The sequence below is a fragment of the Myxine glutinosa genome, chromosome 2, assembly GCF_964187855.1.
Source record: "Myxine glutinosa chromosome 2, kmMyxGlut1.1, whole genome shotgun sequence".
NCBI classification, from domain to species: domain Eukaryota; kingdom Metazoa; phylum Chordata; class Myxini; order Myxiniformes; family Myxinidae; genus Myxine; species Myxine glutinosa.
Genome location: NC_136262.1, coordinates 256819033 through 256833672, shown reverse-complemented (window position 1 = coordinate 256833672; position 14640 = coordinate 256819033). Strand labels below are relative to the sequence as shown.

The window sequence follows — 14640 nt, the reverse complement described above, 5'->3', positions numbered from 1 at the left end:
AAATAGGAACTTGCTTTTTCCTCTGAAACTACACACATTATTTCGATGAAACTTTACCACAACCTTCATTGCTCGTGATGTACCAAAGTTTGTTCACAGAATTTTAAAAATCTGCCTCTTTGGGAGTCTGCGGGGAGTCAAAGTGGGTTGGTTTGGGTTTGGGGGGCTATGGGTTTGGGGGGTCCAGGTTTGACCCCACAAAATAGATATTTGCTTTCTTCTCAGAAACTACATATGCAATACTGATGAAACTTGACCACAACCTTAATCACCCGTGTTGTACCAAAGTTTGTTCCTGGCATTAAAAAAGATCGGGGTCAAAGGTGGTCTATGGGAGGGGGGGGGGGGGGTTTGCCCCCCCAAAATAGCTATTTGCTTTTTTCTCAGAACCTACACACATAATTTTGATGAAACGTCACCACAACCTTAATCATCCGTGATGTACCAATGTTTGTTCAAGGCATTGGAAAAATTGGGGTCTGAGGTACATGGCGTGGGAGGGGTGTGTGGGTTGTCCCCCAAAATAGGTATTTTTTTGTTTGTTAATTTAAAGTCATGAATATTTCTTATGATTATACATGCCGCCCTGTCTTCTAGCAAGCATTGAAATTGGTTTAAAATACCTTTAGTCAGTGCAGTATACTGTTTATTCACCCAGGTGAGTGCCAGGGGTATTGCCCCTATGTTTAATATTGTGTGCAACACCTTGTACACAGAACCATTTGATATGCCTGTGGTCATGGTGCTTTCTTCCACCATTATTCTGTGATTGCTCATCATTTATTTCACATGCTTAATGATTAATGGTGTTCACTGAATCGCTTGTTCTGGATCGCCTGTGATGTGGCTCTGTTTCGCTGCTTTCACGTCCCTCTTTTAACTCCCACACCCAACTGTGAATGTTTTTTCACGTCCATGGTTGACTCTCCACACACGACAACCACCTGGCAATGAATGTCCACAGGAGTTTTCCCATTCAGATGAAAAACAAATGATATTGCCTTATGCAAGTTGCAAGCAACCATTTTCCAGTGGAGAAGTACAACATTGCCGATGAGACACCACATGACGTATGCTGCTGCCATGCGTTGAATGATGCGGGAAACAATCGAAGAACAACCTACGCAATTGCTATTCGGTTAGCATTTGAGGGTAAAGATTTGGGAGACTATTGCATTTGAATGCTCCTCATACATAATGAATCATGTGGGATTTGTAAATCGAATTTTCTTTTCTTCCAAGTAAAGTGCAACAGAGAAGGAAAAGCCCCAACTTGGCACAGATGATCTTGTCTGAAGACAAAATTATTGATGCCATCTTTATGTTTCGTGAAATTAATCAGTTGTTGGCCTGTTTTATCTTCCCACCTGAGCACCTTTGGCCTTTATATCTCTTCATTTGTATGTACAATCGTGGCCAAAAATATTGGCACCCGTGCACCTTTTTTTGTTTTTTTTTTGGATACAAGATCGAGGCTCGTGAAAGAGCGAACATTAATCACACAGAAAGACAAACCGACACATAAAACATATAACATCGTTAGCGGTAGACAAGATGTGGAGAGAGGGGGAAGAACACAAACACAACATTTGAGAGCAGGGACCGAGAGACATGGAGACATCGAGAGATCTGTGGGAGGGAGAGGGCTTTGGGGGGGGAGGCATCGGAAGGGGGGATGGGAGAGGTATAAAACATATGGACACTGCCAGGACTTCCAGGAAAGAAGTTGGAATTTCAAACAAGGTGGATCTGGGGTGAATTAGCGGGGGTAGAAAAGATCAAGGTTTTGGATGGGGGAAGATAAGAGATGGTGGTGAACAGCTGTTTTAAAGACCTGGAGGGAGGAGTGGGATTGAAGGGAGTGTGGGAGTTTGTTCCAGAGGCGGGAGAAAAGAGGAATGAAAGAGTGAACGTGAGCAGAGAGCCGAGATTTTGGCAGTTTAACCATCAGAGGGTTGCTGGCAGATCTTGTGCGACCTGTAGGAATATTTGGGGGACAGAGCACAGAGAGAGCTGGAGGAGCAAGGCCGGAGAGGAGTCGGTAGAAGACAGAAAGACCACCTACCTGCCTGCGGTGAGTGAGTGAAAGGCCCTCAGAGATAGCTTCATCGCGGGATATTCCAATGATTCTGAAAGCTTTGGTTTCAACAGCGTGAAGCCGAGCTAGGTGTGAGGCAGGAGCACCGGCCCATAGGGGAGAACAGTATTCCATTGAGCTGCGGATGAAAGCCTTGTATGTGGTGAGGAGCTCAGGTGTGCCTAGGAAGGACTTCGCACGACGGAGGATGCCCAGTCGGCGACTGGCTTTGGAGGCCAGCTTGGAAATGTGGTTTTCCCAAGAAAGATCATGGCAGATAGTGAGACCCAAAAGCTTGAGCGACAGAACTTCTTGGAGAGGATTGTTGAGAAAGTAGATGGGAGGGTTGACCAGTCGATCTTTTCGGAGAGACATAGTAAGAGTGTGAGATTTGTCAGGATTGAAAGACATGTTCCACTTGTTTGACCAGTCTGTGGTTTTGCCCAGGTCTTCAGAGAGTGAGGAGGCTGCAGACTGCCGATCTGAGGGAAGAGGAATGGAGCGGCAGAGAGTGGAGCCATCAGCAAAGAGATAGAGAGGATTTTCCAGAGAGTCGGAGAGATCATTGATAAAGACCAGAAAAAGCACAGGGCCCAGAACACTGCCTTGGGGAACTCCAGCCTGAACAGGAAGGGGGAGATGAGAGAAATCCATTCAGGGCCACACGTTGACTACGACCAGAGAGGAGGTCCGCAAGCCATGCATGGAGATTTCCATGGATACCATAGGAGGAGAGTTTGGTGAGCAGAGCTGGGTGCCAGACCGTATCAAAGGCACATGATATGTCAAGGGAGACAGCTCTGATTTCCTGTTTGGCATTGAGGACCTGCATCCATTGTTGAGACAGCAGAACAGTATGTCCAGAGTAGAGTGACCTGGTCTGAAACCAAATTGATGATCAGAGATCAAGCGATTGGAGAAGAGGAAAGATTTCATAATCCGAAGCAATGATGGATTCCATGACTTTGCTGATAATTGGGAGCAGGCTCATTGGTCTGTAGTTGCAAGGATCTGTTTTTGCACCTTTTTGTGTGAAGCGGTAATGTTTGCTGATTTCCAGGATGCTGGCAGATGACCTTGAGCAAAAGAGAGGGTGAAAAGAACAGAGAGAGGGTGAGATAGAGCGGCAGAGCAGGAGTTTAGGACCCGTGGGCTGATGCCGTCTGGTCCAGTTGCAGAATCAGAGTCGAGGTTAGACAAAAGCTCCTCCACCTTGTCAGGAGAGAAGGACACAGAGTCCAGGAGCAGTTGGGTTCGACTGGGAAAGGTGGGAACAGAGAGAGATGGGTTTGGGACTAAAGATTTTGAGGCAAACACAGAGTTGAGGCATTCGGCTTTGTCACGTGCGATGTCAACTGTGTAGCCATTTGAGGTAAGGGAGGGGATGGAGGGGGAACAAACACCAGAAACGGATTTGACCAGATGCCACCAGGATTTGGAGGAAGGAGGCAGGTTTGAGAGTTCATTCTTGAGTGTGGAGAGATAGTGCTTCCTGGCACTCCTGAGGGTAGACACACACTTGTTCTGAGCTTGGTAGAAGGAACTGAGATTGCCTTCAGTTGGATTAGCCTTCCAAGAGGCAAAGGCAAGTTGTTTCAGGGCAACTGCCTCACCACAAGATTCAGTGTACCATGGACGGGAGGAATGGGTAAGACAACTGAAGACGAGATGGGATAAATCTGTGCATGAGAGAGAGCAGTTTGCTTTGGAAGAATTCCCAGGAAGAATTGGTGTCAGAGGCAGTGGAGATGGGAGACCAATCCAGACGATTGATGGCTGCTTGAAGACCGTCCCAGTCGGCCTGAGTGAAATGCCAGACTCATCGACGCTGAGGAGGCTCTCTGAGAATGGCCAGAGACATGTCCACTTTGACAAGCACATGATCAGAAGAACCGATTGGAGCAGAAGAAGAGCAGCAGGCATTAGCAGGGAAGTTTGTCATCACCAAGTCTAGAAGAGAAGATACTCCATTGGCTGAGATTCGGGTCGGGAAATTGACAGATTGTGTCAATCCCAGTGAGTCACAGAAGTCCTTTGCTGAGGTGCCATGGCTGGTGAGAGAGGAACCCACACCCAACCAGCTGGCATGATGACAGTTGAAGTCACCACATATGAGGAAGAGAGAGTTGGGATGAGTGGATAGAAGTTGGTCCATGTTGTCAGACAGTGAAATGTAAATGGAGTCATCACTGTTTGGAGGACGGTACAGAACACATATGAACAAAAGGTGGGAGCGGAGAGGAAGCCGTAGCCAGAGGTACTCCTGGGGGTGAGGAGGAGAGAGGGCAGTGCAAGGAGAGTGAGGAAGAGAGTTTTTGATAAAGATAGCCACCCCACCACCAGGACGAGGCTCAGGTCTATCATACCGGAGGACGGAGTAACCAGGAAGAGATATTAAGGAATCAGAGACATATTGAAGGAGGAAAGTCTCTGTTAAGCAGATCAAGTCTGGATTGTCAGAAGCAACCTGTATGGAGAGATCAGTCAGGTTTGAGCGAAGGCCCCGGATGTTTGAGGTCCATACCATTAATGAAGAGAGAGGGGGAGCATCGGGTACGGGACAGGGGAGGGGAGGAGTAGGGTAAGATGAAGGATGAGAGGGGGAGGTAGGGAGAGCATTTGATAGTGTGTCAGAGATTACAGAAGAGTTCCAAGAAAGGGAAGGATGATGAGGAGGATGAAAGGTTTGATGGTGAAGGGATGAGGCCCAGTGAGGGGTTGTTTGAGGGGGGGCAGAGGAAAGCTTTCACTTTCAAAGCACTTTTTTCAAATAACTCACAATTTTCTCCAAAAATAAGTTGAAATTGACAAAAGTATTTGGTCTCCACAATTCTTTATTTCACTGTTAATATTACAGAACCTTTTTGATTTTTGTTTTTGATTCAGAACTTAATATATCCTTTTAAATTAAAACAATAAAAAGAAATGGTATTGAAAATATTATTGACACCCTCGACTCAATATTTGGTAGCACGGCCTTTGGACAAAATAACTTCAGTCAAGCTTCTCCTATAGCCATGAATGAGCTTCCTACATCTCTCCACTGGCAGGTTGGCCCACTCTTCTTGTGCAAACTGCTCCAGTTCTCCCAGATTTGAAGGGTGCTTTTTTTTCTACCAACTGCTGTTTTCAGATCTCCCCACATGTGTTCAATGGGATTTAGATCTGGACTCATTGCTGGCCACTTGAGAACAGTCTACCCAGAACCTCACTCAATGGCCTCGCTTAGCCATTGCATTGAAAGAATGCAACTTCCTGTAATTGCATGCAAAATTGAGGCTCCATGCATCTGTGTTAGATATCCAGTTGTAGCATCCGTTATCTGCTGTTTTGGCCGATTGTATTCTGACTCATCTGATTATGTTATTTTGTGGATGCTGCTCATCATATGGCTGACGTTCCAGTTAAACATGGTGTATACTGCTTTTCACTTCCTGTCCCCCATGTCCCCTCCTCTCCCCCACACCTTTCTCAAAGGGAATCTGGTCTTAATGACTCTCGATACTATCCACTATCTTCTGGCACTTTTGGGGACAGCATAAGGTGTCACTTCTACTTGACATTTCCTGCTGTGCTTGTTTTACGTGTGAGAGCAAAGTACAGTTGTCCATCCAGTTTGCTTTTTCTTCCTTTCCACTTTCCATTCTACCCTATTTGGAAATAGCTAATCTGGTCCTTACAATATTTTTTGAAGATTATGAATCTTACTGCCTTCAATAATAACTAATGAATGGGTAATGATGCACCTTTTGTGAAGGGAAGTACCCAGCTTTGAGTAATTATAAATTTATTTACATCCATAACTTTGCTCTCACAACTCCAGAGATGAGATGGGTGTTTTGATTCACCACCTCTTCACGCATGCTCTTCTTGCACTTGTTGCAATTATTTATACATGAAAAATACTCCTGTCTTCCCTAACACTGCCTTAACATTTTGGTGTTTTTGATGATTTTGATTAATTTTGCTATAATAATTTGAGGTTGTGTATGAAAAATTCTTAATGGTGGGAAAACAAATGACACAATTATTTAATATTGATGTTTTGCCTGAAAAAAATTTTGGTGCAAAATACTGTTGAATTTCTACAATTGATGATGTGACACTTTTATGATGTTTTTTCGTGTAGTTTTTACATTACCTTGTGTTTTTGTCATGGTGTAATTTAATTGTGCTTGTGCCGTTGTTACTGCGCAAACCAAAAAGCAAGGTTGCGTATTCGCCCAAGTGTTTTTGAGGTCAACAAAGGCCGAGTTTCTAAAATCCTCAATTTTCATCCGATTAACTTGAAATTTGAAGAGGATTTGCATACCAGGTCACTGAATTCAACCACTAAGTATTTTTGAGGTCAACATAGGCCATATTTCTAAAATCCTTAATTTTCATCTGATTGACTTGAAATTTTAAGATGATTTGCATATACCAGGTCACTTAATTCAACCACCAATTATTTTTCAGGTCATCATAGGCCAACAACTTATTTTAGGGATTTCGCAAGTATCGTGCTATGCACGACATATTTCTTGTTTATGTGTTTGTTCATTAAGGCATCGAATTGTCATACTTTGTATATATTGTCTCACACGAGAAGGGTTTGGAATTCGCAGTGTGCTGTCCATGTTTTTACAAAGGCAAGACGTTATTTATGCATGATGTGCTGTGTGGTGTGCATATACACATCAGATCAGGCAGTGATTAGACTGAATGCCATAGAGTTGTCTCATGAGCCTGGTTTCTCCATCTAGCTAACCTACCTCCTTCCATTTTATGATTACAACTCCTCACATTTCTACTGGTTGTGCAACCGTGTGACTGAGACCATTGGCACAGAATGAACATGACTTATTTGAGCATGCAAAGAAACATGCCATGTGGGGGCAAAACGTGCTGTGAGCAGAAATTTATAAAAAGCAAATAAATAATCTACCTGCAAGCATGCCTTTAACAGGGTGGACACAGGTGTTTCAGTCATGGCAGTGTTGCCAGATAAAATAAGGGATTTAGTGGTATAGCAGTCAGTGTCCTTTTTAAATTATCAGTGCACCTCTGTGGTGAGACCAGTGGGTGTAGTTTATTATATTTTGTACAAGGAGAGAGAATGATCAGGACATTGCAGCTGCACATGGAGCAGCAAGACGGTCATCATTTTGGTGTGTGCCAGCTACTTCGTGCAGTGCGCAACCAACTTTGACCCTTTGGGTTCCATGTCGAGCCGCTTATTCCTTTGGTTGCATTTCCTGCCTTTCCAAAATCAATCTTTTGTGGTACAGGATTGTATCACCATCCACTGTACCTTCGCTACACCCATGTGTAGTGGCGTTGTGAGCGAGTGACATTCGCACACCACAGTGCATGCGACGAAATGCTAAAATTTAATTTGTCCAAATGTGTTGAAGGATAATTTTGATAAGGTGCAACTGTTGTTATGTAACTGGCACAAAATACACGTGCTCTTAAATAGGAGAATGAACTCAAAATATTTACATTTAACACTGATACCAAACTGGGATCAAACTGTTACAGCCACGTCAGTCATTTGGCTTTATTTGTGTCTCTTCCGGTTCACATGTGCAGACAATAAAATTCATAACCAACATGGCAGCAACCATTTCACATTGCCTTTATTGAAAGTTTGGCTTTCTGAATCAACATCTATGTAGAAAAAAGAATTTGTATGTTAGTTTATATTCGTAGAATTCCAGGACTTTGAGAGCGGTGAAGAAAACGTTCCCGAAATAAAGTTTTGATCCAACTTGCTTTTCAAAACTGCCGATGGGATTGTGTCCAAACTTCGCGACAAATGATCTTTGGTGTGGTAGAACTCAAGTTTGTTCATGGCATCCCACCCCTCTTCCACCTATAGGTAGGTTGTCGTATGGTTTAAAGATCCCAAAAGCACTTGAATTTCGATCTAGTTTGGCCACCATTTTGAATTAAAGGAAAACTTTTAACAATCCTTCCTGAAACCACATAACTGATCAATACAAAACTTTATATGTGTGATTGACTTCCCATGGGAAACATTATTTGTTAACGACGTCATCAATCATGTGGTATGGCAGCCATATTGGATCATAAGAAAACCTTTGAAATAATCTTCTCTGAAAGCGCTTAACCAATCAATGCGAAACTTAAAATACATGATTGATTACCTATGGGAATGTTTGGTTAAAACTGATCTGAAATTGAATATGGCCGCCAGTGTCATCAAAATACCAGAAAGTGAGCAATAACTTGAAAATGTGACTTTAGACATCATGGAGTTGACCCTGATCCATCTGTCACTCCACTTTTTAGCATCCAGCCAGTTGAGCTCGAGGTCCAATGGTTCTCTTTTAAATATATGAACATATACAATGATCACAACAACCTTAACGGCCCAATGTCATGACGCAAGTACTGTATAGAAAGCAGCAATGGCCAACCTTGTCCTTGTTGAATGTGACCATGTGGCTGATATGTACTACTGAACTCTTGACTTTTCCAGTGACCAAATTTACTAGTATATTGTATTTCATGCAGGATCACACTAGACATCTAAATAATGCAAACACTACCTCTTGTTATCTCTATTTGCTGCTCCTTTATCCTCTACAGGTGTATTTGGAATTGCCTACTCGGAATGATTTTCCATAGTTTTAAGGTGGTGCAATACAAATACCATACTGTCACAAATTTATTTGGTGCAAAGTCGTAACAGATACAGCCAAGAGCAGTGGTACCTTAGTCTAATAATTTAGGGCACCATGGAGCCAGAGAGCAAAGGAAGGTGATTTTGACCTCTGTCATATTTCTGCTAAGAAACACTTTCAATGCATATCTTTAATGCATTACAGGTATGGCCATTTCTCTGGGATCAACCGCAAGGTGCAGATTACTTATCTTCCTCACGGGCGGCCACGTACTTCAAGCGAGGAGGATGGTAAGCAAGGTGGTAATGGGGCTGTGGGTGTGTGCGTGTGATGGTGTATGGACTATAACCCAAAGCATATTTTAAGCTTTCCTTTTTACCCCGCGCATGCAAAGCGAAAAGCAGGGTAAAGCAATTGGGTCACTTTGTCCATCTGTTTACAAACGTCGGTTTATGAATGACGAACACCTTGATTGAAATTGAATGTTATATTTTTGAACACTAATCGGAAATTGAATTTGAAAACGTGCCTTTTGTTTAACAGTACTTTGCCTCTGAATGTGTCCCAATCGTGCATGCGCAGAGAGTAGTGAGATAATTTTTAAGCAGTGAAGCTGCTTCAATATTTGGCTATGTCCGTATGAAGAAAGAAGAGCCTTTGTAATCCACTGTTTAATTTTAGTGGGTTCTAAAGTGTAACTCGAAAAGGTTCTAAAGGGTTATCAAGGGTAATTCGAAGTGGTTCTAAAGGGTAATCCGAAAGGGTTTTGTTCATTTGTAGGCTTTGCCTATTTCATTTTTTTTTTTAAATGCCAAACTGAACTGCTTCCTTCAGACACGGGTGTGATTTTTATTTATTTATTTATTTATTTTTACTCTGTCTGCTTGTCTGGCAGTCAAACAAAATTAAAAGTATTCCAAACAGGAAGCTTACTGTAAGGTATGTCATGAAGGACACAAACAACACATACGAAGAACTAATGTAAAGTGTTAAAGTAGTGTCTCGGACTCTTCATCAATGTTGGTGAACTTCCCAGTTTATTTTTTTTCTACAACGTTTAAAGTCTTTGTTTTAATTCAATTGAATTATATACTTGAACACGATAGAACACAAATTGCCTTTTCGGCACTTTCAAACCCCTTCCGTTTTATCAGTATTTAGACAAAATAATATGGCATTTTATTTCATCGCGACCAATCAAATTTTCTGCTGGCAGACTCCGCCGTGTCCTTGTTTCTCATGCCGGTGCGGGGGTAAGGTGTTCTATGAACTCACTAGTTATTTTACTTTATTATTGCTAGTTTTATTCAGCCTGGTGCTGGCTTGGGATCCTAGGATCCTGGGTTCGAATCCCGATCGATCGCTGAATTAACGCCAGGGGGGTTGACTCAGCCTGTCATCCTTCCGAGGTCGGCAAATTGAGTACCAGCTTGCTGGGATGAATGATCACGGTGTGTACCCTGGTTTAGAATAGGTACCGCCGTAGATCGGTCCCTGCACATTAGATCCCTGCACATCGTAAGAGCGTGACCAAGGGTTGGCGTCAGGAAGGGCATCCGGCCATAAAAACATTGCCTCAAACAGGGAACCATGATTGTCATGGGGCCCGCAAGGCTAACCCCCGCTCTAGCGGGGAAAATGGCCTTAAAACGATCATTCATTCATTCATATTCATTGCTACTTTTATTCATTTACTTTATTGTATTAGTTTAGGCTGATATAATTTGCACTATAGTAATTTCATGTCATACTGATGCCAAGATGACTTTTTCGGGCCTTACCTCTCATTAGCTACGCCAAAAGGGTGGATTCGAAGCCTCAACGCTTTGTGATCTTTTACGGTGGATAACTTTAGCCATTTTGTTCTCTTGTGCCGCTAAAGCAGGCCGCTAGTGCTTTGCTGGAATTAGTAACGATTTTAACGTCGAAGTGCCGGCGAGGTTTCGTTTATTCGCAGCTGTCCACGCTCTCCATCGAAATCGAAGTTAAGTAATTGTTCCCATTTGTATTTTCGTTAAAACTGTATTTATTTTATGGTGTGTGTACCTATAGTGTGTCCCTAGGAAGATTCTCGGTGTAAATCTTTCATACCTGTATAGAAAATCGTGTTAATTCGTGTCGTGTCTTTTGAGGCCTTGTACCGTGTCCTACCTTGAGGATTTGTTTTTCTCTCAGCGGTCTGTCGTTTGTGCTCCAATAACTTTCATTCTCTGTTTTTCCCAGTCTTTTCACCCCCATAGCTGACTTCCTTGTTTAAAATCTCAACTCAAAAAAACAAAAAAACCCCCCAAAAAAAACATTTCCTTCTCTGTTCTTATTCGTTGTTCTTATTCGTTCGTTCGTTCTTCGACCACGTGTTTCTCCCCCTCTTCCCCAGATAGTTTTCACTGCTCAATTAAAAAATGTTTAAAGTTTCCCCTGAAGTACTGTATTCTGTCGTATATTATAACACCTTTTTCTTCTTCTTTAAAAGGTTGCTTTCGACTTGCTCACCAAATCTGTTCATCCCAAACAAAAATTCCATCTCTTACAGTGCCTCTTTTCTACATTCCCTAAACTCACCTGCACTCCACCCCCCATCCAGCGTCCTTAAATGTATTTTTAACTCGAAGGTCACAAGAAACTCATTTTGCAATAATTGTTTGTTTCCCATTAATCGTACACTTTCCAAAATCCAATGTCACCCTCCCCTCCAAATCTTCCCCATCACCCCATCCCTTCCAAAACTTCCCCATCACCCCTCCCCTCCAAAACTTCCCCATCACCCCTCCCCTCCAAATCTTCCCCATCACCCATCCCTTTCAAATCTTCCCCTTGCCCCTCCCCTCCAAATCCTCCCCATCACCCATCCCTTTCAAATCTCCCCCTTGCCCCTTCCCTCCTAAACTCCCCCCCACACCCCTCCCCTCCAAGACTCCCCCTCACCCCTCCCCTCCAAATCTCCCCCATCTCCCATCCCTTTCAAATCCCTCCCCTTGTCCCTTCCCTCCTTAACTCCCCCCTAACCCCTCCCCTCATAAACTCCCCCGTCGCCCCTCCCCTTCAAATCTCCCCACTCTCATTACTTCTCCTTTTCCCTCCTCTCATGCCTCCTCCTCAAAGCGTCCTCCCCGCTTCTTCCCCCTTCCAACTCTCACCTCCATCTCCCCCAACCTCCTGCTTCGCTCTTCCCCCTCCTAAAAAAACCCCTCATTGTGCCTCACCCAATCACCATCAAACCTTTTGTCCACCCCATCCTTCCCTTTCTCAGAGCTATTCTGAAATCTCTGACACACCTCCAACAGTTCTCCCGACCTCTTCCTCCTCTTCCATATCTTACCCTACCCCTCCTCCCCCATATTCTGTATCCGATGCTCCCCCTTCCTCTTCATTAACGGTATGGACCTCAAACATCCGGGGCCTTCGTTCAAACTTAACTGATCTCTCCATACAGGTTGCTTCTGACAAACCAGACGTGATCTGCTTAACAGAAACTTTCCTCCATGACGTCTCTGATTCCTTAGTATCTCTCCCGGGTTACTCCCTCCTCCGGTATGATAGACCTGAGCCTTGTCCTGGAGGTGGCGTTGCTATCTTTATCAAAAACTCTCTTTACTGCCCTCTCTCCACCTCACCCCCAGGAATACCTCTGGCTACGGCTTCCCCTTCGCTCCCACCTCTTGTTCATATGTGTGTTGTACCGTCCACCAAACAGTGATGACTCCATCTACATCTCGCTGTCTGATAATATGGACCAACTTCTATCTACTCATCCCAACTCTCTCTTCCTCATATGTGGTGATTTCAATTGTCACCATGCCAGTTGGCTGGGTGTGGGTTCCTCTCTCACCAGCCATGGTTCCTCAGCAAAGGACTTCTGCGACTCACTGGGACTGACACAATCTGTCAATTTCCCGACCCGGATCTCAGTCAACGGAGCATCTTCTCTTCTGGACTTGGTTATGACTAACTTCCCTGAAAATGTCTGCTGCTCTTCTTCTGCTCCAAAGGGCTCATCTGATCATGTGCTTGTTAAAGTGGATATCTCTCTGACCATTCTCAGGGAGCCTCTTCAGCGTCGATGAGTCTGGCATTTCACTCAGGCCAACTGGCACGGTCTTCAAGCAGCCATTAATCATCTGGACTGGTCTCCCATCTCGACCACCTCTGACATCAACTCATCCTGGGAATTCTTCAAAAGTAAATTGGTCTCTCTCATGCACAGATTTATCCCATCTCGTCTTCAGTTGTCATGCCCTTCCTCCTGTCCATGGTACACGGAATCTTGTGGTGAGGCTGTTGCCCAGAAACAACTTGCCTTCGTCTCCTGGAAAGCAAATCCAACGGAAGGAAATCTCATTTCCTTTCACAAAGCCCGAAACAAGTGTGTGTCCACCCTCCGGAGAGCCAGGAAACAATATCTCTCCGTTCTCAAGACCGAACTCTCTTATCTGTCTCCCTCTTCCAAATCCTGGTGGCTTCTGGTCAAACCTGTTTCTGGTGTTTGTTCCCCCTCCATCCCCTCCCTTACCTCAAACGGCTACACAGCTGACTCCGCACGTGAAAAAGCTGAATGCCTCAACTCTGTGTTTGCCTCTAAATCTTGTGTCCCAAACCCATCCCTCTCTGTACCCACCGTACCCAGTTTTCCCAGCTGCTCCTGGACTCTGTGTCCTTTTCTCCTGACAAGGTAGAAAAGTTTCTGTCAACCCTCGACTCTGATTCTGCAACTGGACCTGACGGCATCAGCGCACGGGTCCTAAAATCCTGATCTAACGCTCTTTCACTCCCTCTCTCTGTTCTCTTCACCCTCTCTTTTGCTCAATGTCAACTGCCATCTGCTTGGAAATCAGACAACATCACCGCTTTACACAAAAAAAGGTGCAAAAACAGATCCTAGCAACTACAGACCATTCAGCCTTCTCCCAATTATCAGCAAAGTCATGGAATCCATCATTGCTTCGGATATGAAATCTTTCCTCTTCTCCAATGGCTTGATCTCTGATCATCAAGTTGGTTTCAGACCAGGTCACTCTACTCTGGACATGCTGCTTCTGCTGTCTCAACAATGGATGGAGGTCCTCAATGCCAAACAGGAAATTAGAGCCGTCTCCCTCGACATATCACGTGCCTTCGATACGGTCTGGCACCCCGCTCTGTGCACCAAACTCTCCTCCTTTGGTATCCATGGAAATCTCCACGCATGGCTGGCGGACTTCCTCTCTAGTCGTAGTCAACGTGTGGCCCTGAATGGGTTTCTCTCATCTCCTCTTCCTGTTCAAGGTGGAGTTCCCCAAGGCAGTGTTCTGGGCCCTGTGCTTTTTCTGGTCTTCATCAATGATCTCTCCGACTCTCTTGAAAATCCTCTCTATCTCTTTGCTGATGACTCCACTCTCTGCCGCTCCATTCCTCATCCCTCAGATCGGCAGTCTGCAGCCTCCTCACTCTCTGCAGACCTGGACAAAATCACTGACTGGGCAAGGAAGTGGAACATGTCTTTCAATCCTGACAAATCTCACACTCTTACGATGTCTCTCCGAAAAGACCGACTGGACAACCCTCCCATCCACTTTCTGAATAATCCTCTTCAAGAAGTTCTGTCACTCAAGCTTTTGGGTCTCACTATCTGCCATGATCTTTCCTGGGAAAACCACATTTCAAATCTGGCCTCCAAAGCCAGTCGCCGACTGGGCATCCTCCGTCGTGCGAAGTCCTTCCTTGGCACACCTGAGCTCCTCACCACATACAAGGCTTTCATCCGCAGCTCAATGGAATACTGCTCTCCCCTCTGGGCTGGTGCTCCTGCCTCACACCTAGCTCGTCTTCATGCTGTTGAAACCAAAGCGTTCAGAATCATTGGAATCTCCCGTGATGAAGTTACCTCCGAGGGCCTTTCACTTACTCACCGCAGGCAGGTTGGTGGTCTTTCTGTCTTCTACCGACTCCTCTCCG

General features: G+C 44.5%; 1 protein-coding gene across 11 annotated transcripts in view; it reads left to right on the top strand.

Annotated features, from left to right (window-relative positions):
• LOC137420630 (inositol hexakisphosphate and diphosphoinositol-pentakisphosphate kinase 2) overlaps window positions 1–14640 on the top strand; it is a 196018-nt gene that overhangs the window by 60371 nt on the left and 121007 nt on the right. For all 11 annotated transcript variants that reach the window (XM_078772474.1, XM_078772472.1, XM_068105857.2 and 8 more), the window contains one exon: window positions 8914–8999. In XM_078772474.1, coding sequence (XP_078628600.1) covers window positions 8914–8999 — 86 coding nt within the window. The remainder of the gene's footprint in view (window positions 1–8913; window positions 9000–14640) is intronic.